The 14,928-nt window shown below is 40.3% G+C and overlaps 2 protein-coding genes across 5 annotated transcripts in view; one reads left to right on the top strand and one right to left on the bottom strand.

Annotated features, from left to right (window-relative positions):
• Positions 1-6,089, top strand: part of ASAP2 (ArfGAP with SH3 domain, ankyrin repeat and PH domain 2) — a gene marked incomplete at its 5' end in the record, with an annotated part of 54,549 nt that extends 48,460 nt beyond the window's left edge. The window contains 3 exons of the mRNA XM_008941740.1: positions 760-869; positions 4,724-4,846; positions 5,806-6,089. Coding sequence (XP_008939988.1) covers positions 760-869; positions 4,724-4,846; positions 5,806-5,880 — 308 coding nt within the window. The remainder of the gene's footprint in view (positions 1-759; positions 870-4,723; positions 4,847-5,805) is intronic.
• Positions 6,090-8,703: 2,614 nt separating this feature from the next.
• The window catches only part of ITGB1BP1 (integrin beta 1 binding protein 1), a 7,387-nt gene continuing 1,162 nt past the window's right edge, over positions 8,704-14,928 (bottom strand). The window contains exons 2-6 of one of the 4 annotated variants that reach the window (XM_008941739.1): positions 14,631-14,709; positions 13,810-13,946; positions 12,514-12,578; positions 9,805-9,954; positions 8,704-9,086 (exon numbers count right to left, since the gene is read on the bottom strand). In XM_008941739.1, coding sequence (XP_008939987.1) covers positions 9,015-9,086; positions 9,805-9,954; positions 12,514-12,561 — 270 coding nt within the window. In that variant the 5' untranslated portion in view covers positions 12,562-12,578; positions 13,810-13,946; positions 14,631-14,709 and the 3' untranslated portion in view covers positions 8,704-9,014. Of the gene's footprint in view, positions 9,087-9,804; positions 9,955-12,513; positions 12,631-13,809; positions 13,947-14,630; positions 14,710-14,928 lie in introns of all 4 variants that reach the window. The other 3 variants (XM_008941735.1, XM_008941736.1, XM_008941737.1) reach the window with 3 other exon arrangements.

Genomic DNA, 14,928 nt, shown 5'->3' with positions numbered 1-14,928 from the left:
CAGGGAGACATTTTAGAATAGAAAAATGTGTGTTTAGTTTGAAAATCTAAAGGTCATATAGTGACAGCTAAGTGCTCTTTTCATTATAATGAACAGAGTTCATTATTCAGAGTCCATTGTTCATTATACACTTTTCATTGTTCAAAGTACTACTCTGGGACATTACAACGATGTCATCTCAATAAAATGTCCAGAGTACAGTTTGGGTGGATTCTGTGGTGGTTGTAGGGGAATTTCTCATACCCAGTTTCCCCTTCCATGGTATATATTAAGTTCATTGGTTCTCACACAGTTCTTACTGTGATTTTTTTTTTTTTATTTCCCCTCGACATGGCCAAAGGGAATTTCCTAATGGCTCTCGGCCATCTGTGTCAGTAGTCTCCTGTGAAGGAAGCAGCATCTTGATAATGATGGCTTTTACTGAGAAAGAAGAGTTCTAAAAGCACAGAGTCTGTAGTGAGCAAATGGGGAAATTTGTTTCTCATCTGCTTTATAGGCCTTTTTCTCTTTTAGCATATCTGCAGTATTAAAAATGTCAGGTAATTGTCTTTAGGAAGAGAGGGCTTTTTTGGTGAGGAAAAGGATAAAAAATTCTCTTCAGGTTTTTAGAAAGAAACATTAAAATATCAAATACTCATGGGATATAGTTATTCATGTCCTTTAAAGAATAAGTAATTTGGTTTCAATTTGCACCATCACTCTTAGCTTTTTATTTTTTAAAGCATGCCTAAAATTTACTTGTTTTATTTATCTTATCAGCAGGAGAGTCATCTTCTGTTTGTGAAATGCCAGTAACACAAACTGGTTCCACAACAAATACTTTGGCACAGATCCAACCACCAGCACCAATGCCAAGGAAATCACAAATAGTAAGTAGATAATCTGGATTTTGATTTTACTGAATCTTCCACATTCTACCAAATACACTTTTGACATAATGTATCCTGTTGTGGGAAAAGTGTGAGAATCATGAAAAATGCAAAGCCTGTATCCTGTGTTAAATATGTGCATGACTTGTACTAAATATTTATGTAAACTTTGGTTCTCTTGCATTTCCTATGTGATACTATGTGATTTTAAATTAAAAACAACAACAACAGCAACAACAAAACCCAAACCAAAACAAGATGCTGAAGAGAAACCAAAGAAGTATGGATTCTGTGCTTGTGTCCAAATGTGGCCACACAGTCCACAAAATGTGTGGTTTTACTTAGTGAAGGTAGGTGAGCTTCATACGTGAGTCACTTGTAGGTGAGCTTAGCGAGTGAGTCACTTAAACTTCAACGCCGTAAGTAATGAGAGGGCTTTTGTGCTTGCTTCTGTAGTGGAAGTAGATACAGCGTTCACATAGGTAGATCAAATGGCTTCAGACAAGACTAGGAGCACTCAAGCTCAAAACAAAAGCAATTGGTTCTTTCTGCAGCTGGATCTCTTTGCATCTCGTTGTCACACATTCACTGGATGACAGGAGAGAAAGCTCCTGGTTAGTACACGGAAATCTCATCTAACCTGAGACATCCTCAACTAGAAGGTGGTTGAAGGGTGAAGGGTAGGGCTGGAAGTATTGTATATGCTTCTTTACCCTCCTCCAGCTCTCCTGTTAGAAAAGAGATACTGGATTTAGGTGGACTTTTAATCCAATCATGTGGGTTTTGTGTACTCATTTATTCTTATTTATAATCCATGACCATGAATGGTAGCACACATATTAATGTCAACACCTTTATTCCTATACTGGTATAGGTACAGGGATATCTTTCCAGATGTCACTTGTGCTGTACCTGCTGTGTAGTTCAGTTAGGTCTTTGGTCCTTGCTTCAGTTTTATGTTGCTTTCTTGTGTGATAGACGTGAAGTGTCCATATGATCAGGACAGTATTTCTCTGCAGTAAGTAAATCACAATATAGAGTATCCATGCTTGTTGAGATGCTCTATGTGACTAGGTTTGAGCTGTCTCGTGCTTTACATTCTGCCTAGGAGTGTGGTTCCATGGATAAATAATAACCTGAGAGGTGGGAGAAGTGCTGTTCCAGTTATCTTAATAACAGACCTGCCTTCTTCAATCCTCTTGTCTCTCTCCCTTCATCTGTTTTTCCTTAACCATATCTACTGAAGTAGTAACTCTCCAGGACATACTGTGGTGTGTTTGTGTGCATAGCCTTGCACATTTGTTTTGAGCTCTTAGAACTCCTTGTTAGCTGTTTCTCATCTGATAATGCTGAAAAGCCACTGAGACATCTGGTGTTCATCTTGCATTAGCTGGGAGTCTAAAATCTTCTGTTTCCTTGCCTCCCAGGCTCTTGTTCAACCAAATTACTGTCTGTCTTACATTAAAATAACTTTAATGTTTTAGGCCACGATAAAATTAAATGATAGTATGAAGTGGCATGTCTCTCCCTTCTGCTTATGTGCACTCAGGGAATTGCCACATTTACTGTGTGAAGTTGTTGGACCCTGATTGTAGTTTCTGGTGTGTGTTCTGGGATTGGGGTGTGAGCACTGGATATGTCCTTTCAACACATCGGTCAGTTCTGAAATAGCTTCTTACCTGTCTTTCTGTATAAACTGAGGTTGTAGTAGTTCTCTGTGTTCTCTTTTCTTTGTTTTATAGGACAAATTGCTTTGTTCATGAGTGAGTGGGGTGTCCTGGCTGGTTTTTGGAACAGTCAGTGTCTCCACATTTCAATATTAATTACGTGTAATACAGATGTCTGTAGGGGTCAGCAGGGTGAATTTTGTGGGACTAAGACAATCAGCTATATGATTTTCCTCTTGTCACAGGACAGAGAAGTAAGGGAAACCTGGCTCAGGGGGTATGTGCTAGTTAAGGTGCTTTAGCTAAATCAATCTAGCTAAAGCATCTTAGCGGAGATTTAGTCAAGGGCCCCAGCTAAAGAGCTTTAGCTAGATCAATCTAGCTAAAGGACTTTGGCTAAATTGCTCCATTTAGCCTTATACTCCAGCCTTTCTTGCTCAGTCTTTAACCTGCCAGAGAATCCAGAGGCCAGGCCAGATACTAAACAATTGCAGAAGTGCTCCTTGGCAAAGAAGAGGTCTAGCTGCACATGCACCGGTAGCCAGCGGCTTGTCTGCTGTAAGGTGTGTTTGCCCATTGGCCTGTTTTTCAGATGGAAATTCCTGATGCAGCTTTCTTTTTTTTTTTTTTTTTATCCCCGGTGTATATTTTAGGTTTTTTGAAACCATAATGTAGATACACAGGAGACTTCCCTGGAAGGTTTTAGCCTTCTGGGAATGTTACCTATTTTAATTTCTTTCCCTTCTAAAGAACAATAAATGCTTGTAATTACTGCACTTTGAAGTTAGCAATTATATCACCATTGTACTGATGTGAAGCTTGTCCCTCTTGTGTTTGTGGTCCAAGCTGTAAGTTGACCGAGATGGAGCATCTGGTAAAATTGCTCTGATGCAGTGCAAGGCTGCCAACTGGCAGAGGGGGTGTGTGCCTCCCAGATAGAGCCCAAGGATATGCCTGGTCTGGGCAGGTCAGGTTTTTTATACTGAAATACAAGTTGATGCTTAAAGAGGAGCATAAGGTTCACCTAACTCCCTCCTTCCCCATCTCCCTTTTGTCTGCATGGTGCTCACCTCTAACTAAATGGCACATTAAGAGGCTGCTTGGCAGTACTGTCCACAGCAGAGCATTTTGCTGATGGAGAGAAGTAGACTTGTGAATGAACCTTTTCTACCCTTGCAAGCTTCCTGCTCCATGACTGACCTAACTAGAGACTGGGAACAGCACCTGTGGGACTCCAGGATGGTAGTGAGGCCTTCTTTTCCTTATCCCATCTGGAGCCTCTGTCCCAAACGCCCATTGCATTAGCAGATGTCTCTTGACCTAAATATCACTTAGCTCTGCTCTGATGCCTTAGGAGGTTGTTGCTGGCTGTGGCTGGGCAGAGTGGGGAAAAGGGTGGGCTCATAATAGAAAGCTCATGCGCTGCCTCCAGGTCCTGTGCCTCTCCACATGGAAACACTAATGTGGGTAGCATTGGCGTTGGTCTGCAACAGAGGAGGAAGAGGCTGAAAACAAATGCAGCAGGCCAGGTTGCACTGGCAGAGGTGTGGGATTAGGATGGTGGATACTGTGATACCAGACCAAAACAATTTTGGCATCGCTTCAGATAGAACACAGCTAGGATTGGAGTCCCACTGCAATACTGGAATATTGCAGCTCCTTACTGAACTTGCCATTGGAGGTGTTGCCAAACCACTCCTCTTGCAGGGTTGGAGTGCTGGAAGCACTACAGAGAGGCAGAGGATGTTTCAGAAGGTTTGTACATTGCTGAAAAGGGTTTAGCAAATTAAGCAAGGGCATCCTGGCAGGTGGCTCAGGCCTTTTTCTGCTAATGCTGCTGCTGTTACATTTGCTGTGTAGCACTTCATCACTTGGTCACTCCATCTTCTGAACAAAACGGTACTTGCTGCACTGATGTAGAGCTGTAAAGACAGGTTTGGATGAGCCAAAATGGAAGATTGCTAAGGGAAACCTGGCCCATGTAGGTGGCGTAGTGCTTCCAGAAGGCTTTGGATGCTGTCAAATTCTGCCTAAAGCATGAGCACCCAGCATAAAAGATGCCGCTGAACTCTTAACCTATGAAAAATAACATCTGGAAGCAGTTCTGAAGCTTTCTTTAGACAACTCCAAATCTATTCTGTCTGTTCCATGCTGTAGTATTTGCATGTACTTATTTTTATATTTCAGTCAAAAACGAAACCCAAGAGAGTAAAAGCCATTTACAACTGTGTAGCAGATAACCCAGATGAGCTAACTTTTTCAGAGGGAGATATTATTGTAGTTGATGGTGAAGAAGATCAGGAGTGGTGGGTGAGTATTTTGCATTTTTCTATTTACTTTGAAAGAAACAAACGAAATCTAGAGGTTGACACAGAGTTCGGAAGATCTCCCACTGGGTTTCCAAATAGCAAGAAAAGTTTCATCTTGTGGAAACCTGATTCCAGAAATTTTTTTTCTTTTAAAAAAAACCACAAAAATAAAACCAACAAGACACCTTCAGAGAAGTTTTTAGCTTTTCTCATACAGAAAAAAAAAAAGTTTGATTATTAGGGTTCACAATACACAGGTAACAGAATCTCTGATTCAGGAAACTTTTGGAGGCTGTCAGCATTTTAAGAAACTGCTACTGTTGTGAGCCTCAGAAGACAGCTTTGTATTGTCCAGATTCTTCAGCTGACTGAGATTGAGAAATGGTCTCTTTGAGCTGGGGGACCATCTCAGCCATACATTACAAAGTCCCCTCAGCTAAAGCAAAGTCTTGGGAAATTGCTAGGCATTAAAACAATTGTCTTACTTTGTTAGCTAGCCAAGAATAGAACTTCAGATTGCATCTGAATTGACAATAATGCTGTACAAACACAAATAGATACATGTGGAACACAAAACTGTTGAAGCTTGATCCATCCACCCTCTTACCTTTTGGTCATTGTTCAAAGGGGGAAGCAGGAGCCGCTTACCAGAGGCAGAATGTGGGCTGCCAGGAGTTACAGAGTGCACTGAAATGATGCACCAGTGGTACTGTGTGAAGTACCACTTTCAAAGAATTGGATAAAACATTTAAATTAGAAAAAATTTTGAAAATGTCTAGCTGAAAAACATGCACTCTGTAGGACTGAATTTTTCTGTTCACAAAAGAAAGCTGCCACTATTGCAGAAAATGTGTAGGGAGGGGCTTGTCAGACTACAGGCAAGAAGGTCACTGGTATTCTTTTTGGTGCTACTGAAATGCCATTTTGAGTTTAACTGGAAAAATATCTGGACTCTTTCAGATTGGCCATATTGATGGAGATCCCAGTCGGAAAGGAGCTTTCCCTGTATCATTTGTGCACTTTATTGTTGACTGAATTGCTACTGATAAGTGGAGACATTTCTCATTTCCAGCAGTCACAGAAATAAGTTTTTCTCTATTTCATTTCATTTACCTATCTGCAGACACCTTGCCAGAGCACTGCCCAAGTCCTAGGTACTGTACTTTTTTTATTGCCATTGTTCTGATTTTGGGACTTTTAAAACTTTTTTCTATGTGAAAACTTCTCGTGAGCCGTTTACACTTAAACCAACTCTTCCTGTGTTTTTCAAGGTGAACTGAAAAGCTTTAACAATCAAAATCCATGTGAGTGAACATCACAATGTCACAAATGTTCTTTTCAATCAATTCACTGTAATTTTATTCCCCCTTTTGTAACGTGACAATACCACAGTTGAGTGTTGCTTCCCCAGTCAAAGAGATTGTGTGCATCCAACAGGGCAGTGAACTCACCCAATTCCTGAGACCTTTTGAAGTGCTGGAACCAAAACACGCAAGCTGCTGCATAGTTCTAAATTGGACTCGTTCAGCATCTTGCCATGCTGGCTCTCATCCAAGATGTCAGCAATTACAGAAGAAACGATTTTAATCGGGTGTCTTTGGCCAGATAGAAGTGAAAAAGTATTTCAGTTTACCACAGGAGAAGCTTTTTTCTTTCAGAATGGATGTAGATATTTGCTTAAAGTTATCAGAAATCTGTGTTAGTCTTTGAACTTTCTGGTTCTAATTTTGTGGGCTTGAGACTGTTTCATTTTTCTATGCTGCACGTGTGTAGAACCTGTTTTTTGAATGTTCTTTATGTACATTGCATCCATTTTGGTCATTTAATGTGACTACTGCTGGTTAACTGAACTATGGCAATATTAACGAGTTACTCCATGAACTTGAGGATATGGAAACTGCATTTCCTGAAATGTACTTAACCATGATGATGGATTGCAGAGCATTTCTTACATCTGTCTCATTATAGTATTTAGACTTTGTTTTTAAATTCTTGCATTTTCTCAATTCATCTGGCAATGTGTTCACAGAGAGAATGTGTTTGGTGGGACACTTAGAGAATGACCCTTGGTCAGTAAGGTATCTGACACCTCACAAGTACACTACGTTATGTTCCATTTTATACAGTTTTTGTGCCACTACCTTGCAAACAATGATAGTTTGCCAACTCACGCTGTATTTGTATAATATACCCACATATATGGTAGCTACACTGTTGTTAAGTTCGTTCTGCTAACGTGTGAACAAAGGCTAGGCCGTGGAGAGGCGGTTGATGGAATACAAAACACCGGCACAAATCTGGTGTCAGTCTGATGTTTGTATATTGTGAAATTGTACCAGGTTTTGCTTACGCTACAGGAAACAACCGATGGCATAGGGGAAGAAAAAACAACGTCTAGGTCACATTGGCTTTGATCACGTTTTGTGAATATTGTATCTCTAGATTTATCAAGAGAACTTTGAATTTCTGACAAATGGCCACTTGACGGTGACCGGAGTGGAAAATTGGCCACTGCCGTAACTGCTTATTTGGAGAAAAATCACGCTGGGTTAGCGCTGGAAGAGCAACACTGCCCTCACTGCCCCTGTGTCACCTTCCTAAATGGTACAGCCTCTCAAACGCCTGGGTGCAGCCAGGTACGCCCCAGGAACTTCACCAGGAACTTTCGTTTCCAAAATGCTGTTGCTGCAGTGTAAATGGGGAACAAACTGGAACGTTTTGAGATATTTTTGTTGCAAGTTGAAGCAAATTAGTCCGTATTTTCAAAGTTCCCAGAAAAGGATAGAGTAATAGTTCAGCACTACAGTTTATTCACTTACTGATACCTTCAGTTTGCAACACTATTTTGTATGTTTCTATCCCTGATAGAGTCTAGAGAGTAAATGGGAATATTATTTTGCACAGATCTCCTATGTACAGTATTTTTAACACAGAATCTTATAGTATATGTAACAATTCGTAAAGTTAAACAATGTTGCAAATTTCCTTGAGTTCTGCTAGAAGAGGAATCCACTTTAAAATGTCACAACCTTGTTCACTGGTCGCTTAGAAACTGGGAATACAATTTAACAGCACCAACAGTGCAGGCATAAAATCTTGAGGACCAATAAAGAGCAGCTAAGCAAAATTTATCCCTAGATTTTCCATATTTCTCAAACGTTTGCTCCTCTGGCAGAGGCAAAAGAAATTCTAGAGCCTGTAGATATCTATTTATAATATAAAATAAAAAATTTTAAGTCCAAAATTTTGGTGTATTTCATACAACTTTTCAGATCTAATTAAAACAATGAGTCAAAAAATCTGTTAGTAGACAGACTATTAGGTTGCTGTGTTAACTGTTTAAAAAGGAGCAAGTGACACTTAAAATGCAGCTTAGAATGCTATGAGATGTATAATATTCAATTCAGTTGGTTTTATTTTGTTTAGTTGCAGAGCAACTGTATATATTGTATAACCTAAAATCAACTCTTATTTTCAATGTCCTGGATGCAGTGATTTATAATTAGAGCATGATTAATGAATTTTACTCTTGTTAACCAGTCAAATGTCTGGAAAAATAAAACTACTTTTAAAATCACTTTGGCTACTTCTGTTATTTTGCATTGCTTAGGCAATACTGTTTTTCAATGTGTAAAATGAGAAATACGAACACGTGGCACTTAAGCAAAAAACAAAAAGTACATCTTGTGGATTTCTGGTTGAACACAAACAGTGTAGGCAACACACCTGAGATTAAATCAGAGGTTTAAGGCACCAAATAACTTCCTCCTATTGCTTTGCTTTTGTTGTTTTGATCCAGTATCTAAGTTAAGCAGAACCAAAGTCTGTCTTATCAAATTGTTTTTCAGACAAAGAGAAAGAAGAGAATGTCAGTTTTATTTTACATTTCTACAATATTGACATTAATATACAATACAAGATTTGGAAAAAAAAAAGTTAAATATAAAATTCTTTATTGTTCTGGAAACTGAAGGTGGAATAATTTCTTCAAGTCATATCTGGGGCAGGACAAAGTACCAAGTGCAAGGTTGCATGGCTCTTCTTTGCACAGCGACTCTTCTAGGTTTGTGGGCAGCTACAGCCAGGCTGTGATGTCACAGGGAAGCCCCAGCCCCAATTCCTCCCCACACAAAGGCCTCTCTTTACCAGTCTCCTGCTGCTGAAGAAAATCAGGACTTCTCTGACATTAAAACTGAATCGAAGGCTGTAGATAACACTTTGCAAATAGCTTGTGCTTGTTCCTGAAAAAAAAAAACCAAACATGCACATTAGTGCTTTCTGAAGAACTTTCCAACTTCTCAAAACCTATTTAAAGCAGAACGTGACCTTTACCATTCTTTATGCAGAGACATGCAAAATGCAGTAGGCACAAGTGAGATTTAATTCGATTTCTGTGGTCTGCAGGGACATGTGGGAAGCTGTTTTAAATGAGCTCTTTCGAAACAAGTCAGAGTTGTTAGCTTTCATCATGGCCTGACACTAGTCTTCAGAGCCAGCTCCTGTTCCCCCTGTGCTCCCAAGGGGGTGTGTCATACCATAGGGTCTAGACCATAATTCTCCTGCTCTTAAGAAGGGATCGCTTCCCTTGCCTATAAATAAGAATGCATGCTCCATTACCAGAACTGTTACTCCATCTCTCCCTGCTCTTAAGAGGTTTTTGTCTTTGAAAATACAAAGGGAGGATTGTCCTTGGCATCTCTGACTGCACCCTTTAGATTGCAAAGAGCTTCCTCGGGCATGTACACTCACTGGCAGTTTTAAGGAATGTAGGTATTCTTCCTCAAAGCCATGAAAAGCAGTCTGCAGGGCACTTCTCCCCTCCTCACCCAGGGCACACCTCTACTTTTTTAAAATTGAGCCAGTCTCCTTCTGCTAAAAAGCCTTCACAAGGCTTGACAATCCCCCTTGACAATCCAAACACAGGTACCTAAATCAAATACTGTAAACATAAATTCTTACCAAACTATTGCACTGATATACCCAGAGGCTGCATTCTTCAGAGGCTGCATCTGTTGTCTTCAGAGCCAGTAAACTTTTCCCTGCCCCCAGGCCATCGTCGTAGCAGACCATCCGCACAATCAGGTAGAGGGCGTGCCTGTGTAACACGTTCTGCAACGGCAAACCACGGTTACTCGGCAACACTGCAACACCCAGACCCCTCTCCCACCCCTTTTGCTTCTCTCTCTTACAAAAGAGTACTTCAGATTTATTTACAGGAGAAAAGTATTCCTTGGTAAAATTATAATTGGAGTGAGAGTTTAGGCATTAAAAAACTAAGTAATGGTTTAACACAGCTTTATGTTTCATTTTTGGTTTTATTCTAGAATTGCATTCATACGTGGACGTGCACTCTTGTTTATTTCCTACCTGAGGAGGTCAGGTGGCATACTCTCTACTAACTTAAAACAACTTCTTACTTTTCCAGGATTTTTCCAGACAATCCCCTCTCTCAGTTCAGGGAAGGGTCCACATAAGAAACTGTTCCCAGAAGAGGGCATAGGTAAAGGTTAGTTGCTTTGGGGGGTGAGGAGGTGTGTAGCCACGTCGCTACAGCCAGGCCATTTGTGGCCTGAGCCAGATCCTCTGGAATTCCAGACTTCTACAGATGTAGGGTTTCACTGTAGTCCTGACAGTTCTGAACTTGGCCATTGCAAAAAGGGATTGGTTGGCATCATCCAGTGCCAGGTCTCTGCAGACCTCCCCTACGCAAAGCTTTTCTACTCGAGCCATCCTACCCAAGCAATACCATTAATCTGGTTTACTCCAGAAATATCACTTCTAGGGTCTTACAACTTCAAGGCAGCTGATGTGGAACTTAGTGGGATCAACCCCCCACTCTCTGTATGAAAGATGCCAAGATTTCCCTCCAAATTACTTGCAAATTCTCAAGTTACTTACTTGGAATTTGCTACAGTGCTAATGTGCATGTGGATTATTGCTAAAAGAGGGAGGATGGAATTTTTTTAAGTATTCAGTCCCCCTGTAAATTAATTGCCTCCCCTCCTTCCTGTATCTGGCCAGGCTCTCAATCTGCAGTTGAGAGAGAAATGTGGTGGCAGATAGACAAACTCTGTACATTATACGCATATAAATACCGTACAAATACAGCAAATGGAGGCGGCCAAAGCCTCGGCCTCACTTCCACACCTACTTTGCCTCTTGTTTCTAGCAGATGCACCCACCAGCAACTAAAATGTGCCAGTGAATTACATACCTGTACATATTTCAGTCACTAATGAAACAACCTCTCAAACATTGGCTGAAATCCACAAGGAAAAATTCAGTATCCTGCAGTCAGTTCTCTTTTTGGTGTCTGAAAGAAACAGCTGCCTATTCACCTGCAAAGGTCCCTACAGATCACACAACTCCCCTTTCCCCCAGAGTAATAAAAGACTGAATTCTATGTACGAGTGCAGAGAAAACCCTTCTCTCCTGGAACAATACGAAAGGGTTAGGTGGACTGACACTAAAGGACAAATCAAATCAACAGTGACACAAATGCAAAAAGCCTGAATTTGGGAAACAGAATGCAACACAATCAAACACCAGTGCAAGCTAGTTTAATCATTGAAGGCTTGATCAGCTTGTGTCTGCTTTCAGCTCAAGGACAGAAGAATAATGGATAAAACTCTTAAAATTACTTATCTGATCTTTATCAAAGTACGAAGGAATTGAAATAACAGTGTAACCCATGTTCTTAATAAGAATTACTAATTTAGAAGGACAGCAAAAACAGAACGTAAAGGGATTCAAAGTTTAAGTAACAACTACTACCATTCTTCCCAGGCATTAAAAATAAGTGTTTTACTTTCTGAAGGGACCAAAGGATATTTTTTGGCTCTCTTCATTGAGCAATGCTCTTCACTGTCCTCATCTCTAGGCTTTCAGGAAGAGGTATTGCTGGGTTGCTGATGGGTCATGACTTCATAAGGCAAAGTATTTATGGTATCTAGGGTTCTCAGAGCAACCAGAGGGAAACCACACTGCTGCAATACAAAGCTACAGAAAGGCAACTAGAGAGCCCTGGGGAAGAGATGGGGTTTTTAGTTTTAGCAAAAAGCTACCTAAAGTGTGCTAAAGGAAAATAAACTACACGTAGGAAATGATAAAAAAAAAAAAAAATAGGCCTGATCAATAAAGTGGGATGATCATGAGGCTTTAAAGCTGGCGTGAACTCCCACGCCTGGATTAGGATTGCAAGGCTGAAACTTGAAAGAGGAAGGTATTCTTGAAAAAACATCCTTTGTATTTTCCTCTCCACAACATCAACAGGAGTTGCGTTACGACCTCAGGCTGAGGAACCTGCGGTGTTGGCCACCACAGTCACTACTTTTCCATGATGACAGGGCAGCCACAGAGAAAGGATGATGTGCCCAAGGAGCATAAAGGCTTGCTTGCCTTTTGTCTGGTGCTTCGTCTCAAAAGGAGACAAAGCACCAATGGATTTTTTTGTCATAAATCCAACCAAGCCAACCAGGAGAACACAGAGAGACCTGAGGAGATGCGACATGAAGTGCTGCTGCTGTGAGAGCTGTTTTGATTGACTGATCGATTGTTTTACCTAAAGCCAGAAGTGACATTTTGGTCACACAGATCACCTATAAAGAAAAATAAATGAAAGCACTTTTCAACTCCCACCAAGAAGACAATTTGTTGTGAGTCACTTACATACTGATCAGACGTTGAAACTTTAATGCCGTATTTGGAAACTCCCATAATAAACTCCTCTTCACCTGGAACAAAAGGTAACTTTCCATCTTGCTTTGGAAGAAAACAAACAAAAGCCTTTAGTGCAGACAGAAGAACATGAACAGCAAAGACACATAATAGAAGACGTGTTTATGTGTACTTCAGTCCACTGCAACAGCACTAACCCTGCTGCTATCTGGCTGCATGGAGTCTGCCTGCCACTCTGGCACTCGTCCAGGTTCTTAACATGACATGAAACATACTCAGAAAAGGTTCAGACTGGACTCTAGGAAGCATTTCTCTATCAAGAGGGTGGTCAGACTCTGGAACAGGCTTCCTAAGGAGGGGTTGATGCCCCAGGCCTCTCAGTATTTAAGAGGCATTTGGACAGTGCCCTCAACAACAGCCTTTAACTTTCGGTCAACCCTGAATTGTTTGGGCAGTTGGACTAGATGATCATTGTAGGTCCCTTCCAATTGAAACAGGCTGTTCTGTTCTGTTCTAAATATTACACCACTCCAGGAAGGAAAGTATCATCTCAGGGGGAAATTTGGACCTGTGGTCAAATCAGATGGGCTGAAAAATAATGCATGACCTACCATCGGGTGCTGACCCTAGGTGATGTTCCACACCAGCAGCAATTTTGGTTTGGCTGTGAAAATAGTTCTAGTGTATATTCAGATACTTGAAATGTCAAGTTGCTGTAACAGAAACAGATATTCTGTGCTTTTAAAGAAACAATCAGCTACCTAATGAGAACAACCAGTTATGTCTTCTAGTACAAAAATAAGCACAAGCAACCAGTTTGGTAAGGATGACCTGAATATTATTCAGCTTCTTTGGTCACAGGTTCCTAAGTGATGGTAGGCAGACACTTGACATTTTCCTCTATGGGCAAACTTCTGCAGTACTGAGGAAAACTAGAGGAGATACTCCTTCCCAGAAACAAATCCCAACAGTGCTGAAGACAATATAACACCTTTCAATTCAACAAGGACACTTGTTTCATGAGTACTGACTCAGAAAAAAAGCCTTTGCTCTGAGCCTGCTTCTTCAGAATGGCTTTTTGGGTGCATCTTCTGTTACTTGATAGGATGGAACTAAGCATGACAACTTTTGAAATTTATAACTTAATGGTTTTTGAAGTTAGCTGCCTTATTCTAGTAAGTTTAACACTTACAGGGAAAGATGTCAGATCATGTGATGATACAAAAAAATAGATCTAAGCTTCAGGTGTTCTGACATTGTTGGTGTTGTCTTTTGTAACCCACTTACCTGTGCAACATCTATGTAATTTATCAAGTCCAATGGTCCTTCGAGGCTTTTGCTCTCATTATGTTTCAGTTTTTCAATGGCACCAACATATTTAACTCTGAACTCTGCACACGTATCAGAATTACTATTGCTTTGTCCTGCAACAAAATAAAAAAAAAAGTAACTCTGAAGAATTCCAGAAGTGTAAAGCTATTTGGATTGATGTCAATGGGGCTAACATTAGATTCCATAATTTTGTACTTTCATCAAATACTGAACCTTACCACAGTGTATTAGCTCCTCTCTTTAATGAACTGCCCTGGGTTGATTCAGGACAGCCCTTGGTAAAAGCAACAGAGTCCATGATACAGCACTGTTCATACTAACTCAAATTTGGAATTAACAACCTTGAATCAGAAAACATGGAAAAGCTGGTTCTGCTTTTCCATAAATATTGGTTTTAAATGAATTGTTTGGTCCAGTGGTGATGCACTGTGATCTGGTAAGCAAGAACAAGTGAAATCAAGTACTTCCATGATTGAAGTGCAAAAGTAGACGTACAAAAGCAGGAAACAGCTTCCAAAAAGTTAACACCAGATTTATTCTGTGTAATACACTGCAACCATGTTTGTTTTTTTTTCCCCACTCGGACACTTTACTTCAAAAACAGTAACTTAATCCTAGCTGAATCATTAGCAATACTGCAAAATCCTAGAGCATGTGATGCACTCACAATTATTAAAAATACCTATTTTAACCTCTGCCATTTTCTACTCTTTTATACAAACACAGATACAGTTAATCCTGTTCCATACATATCTGCTCAAACTCTGATTACATACCTGAACTTTTTGTGGAGTCTGTATCTAGACTAGCCACAGTACTAGACCTGGAAAGTCCCCCAAGACTGGAATCTACAGACTGAGAAAAAAATTGGCATGGTCAGAAAGTTCCTGAGAACATACTAACAATTTACCTCTAGATACCCTGCCTCAACTCTTCTTTTTTAAAAATAAACTGTTGTCTATGCTCTAATTACTTCAGCAGCACTGCAAAATGGGGAGAAAAAAACACACCGCCTATTTATTTCCTGAAGTTATCTTTCTGCCTCTATGTAGATTAGACTGATAAAAATTCAGC

Source organism: Merops nubicus, unplaced genomic scaffold (assembly GCF_000691845.1).
Source record: "Merops nubicus isolate BGI_N331 unplaced genomic scaffold, ASM69184v1 scaffold12046, whole genome shotgun sequence".
Classification (NCBI taxonomy): domain Eukaryota; kingdom Metazoa; phylum Chordata; class Aves; order Coraciiformes; family Meropidae; genus Merops; species Merops nubicus.
This window is presented reverse-complemented; position numbering and strand designations above follow the sequence as displayed.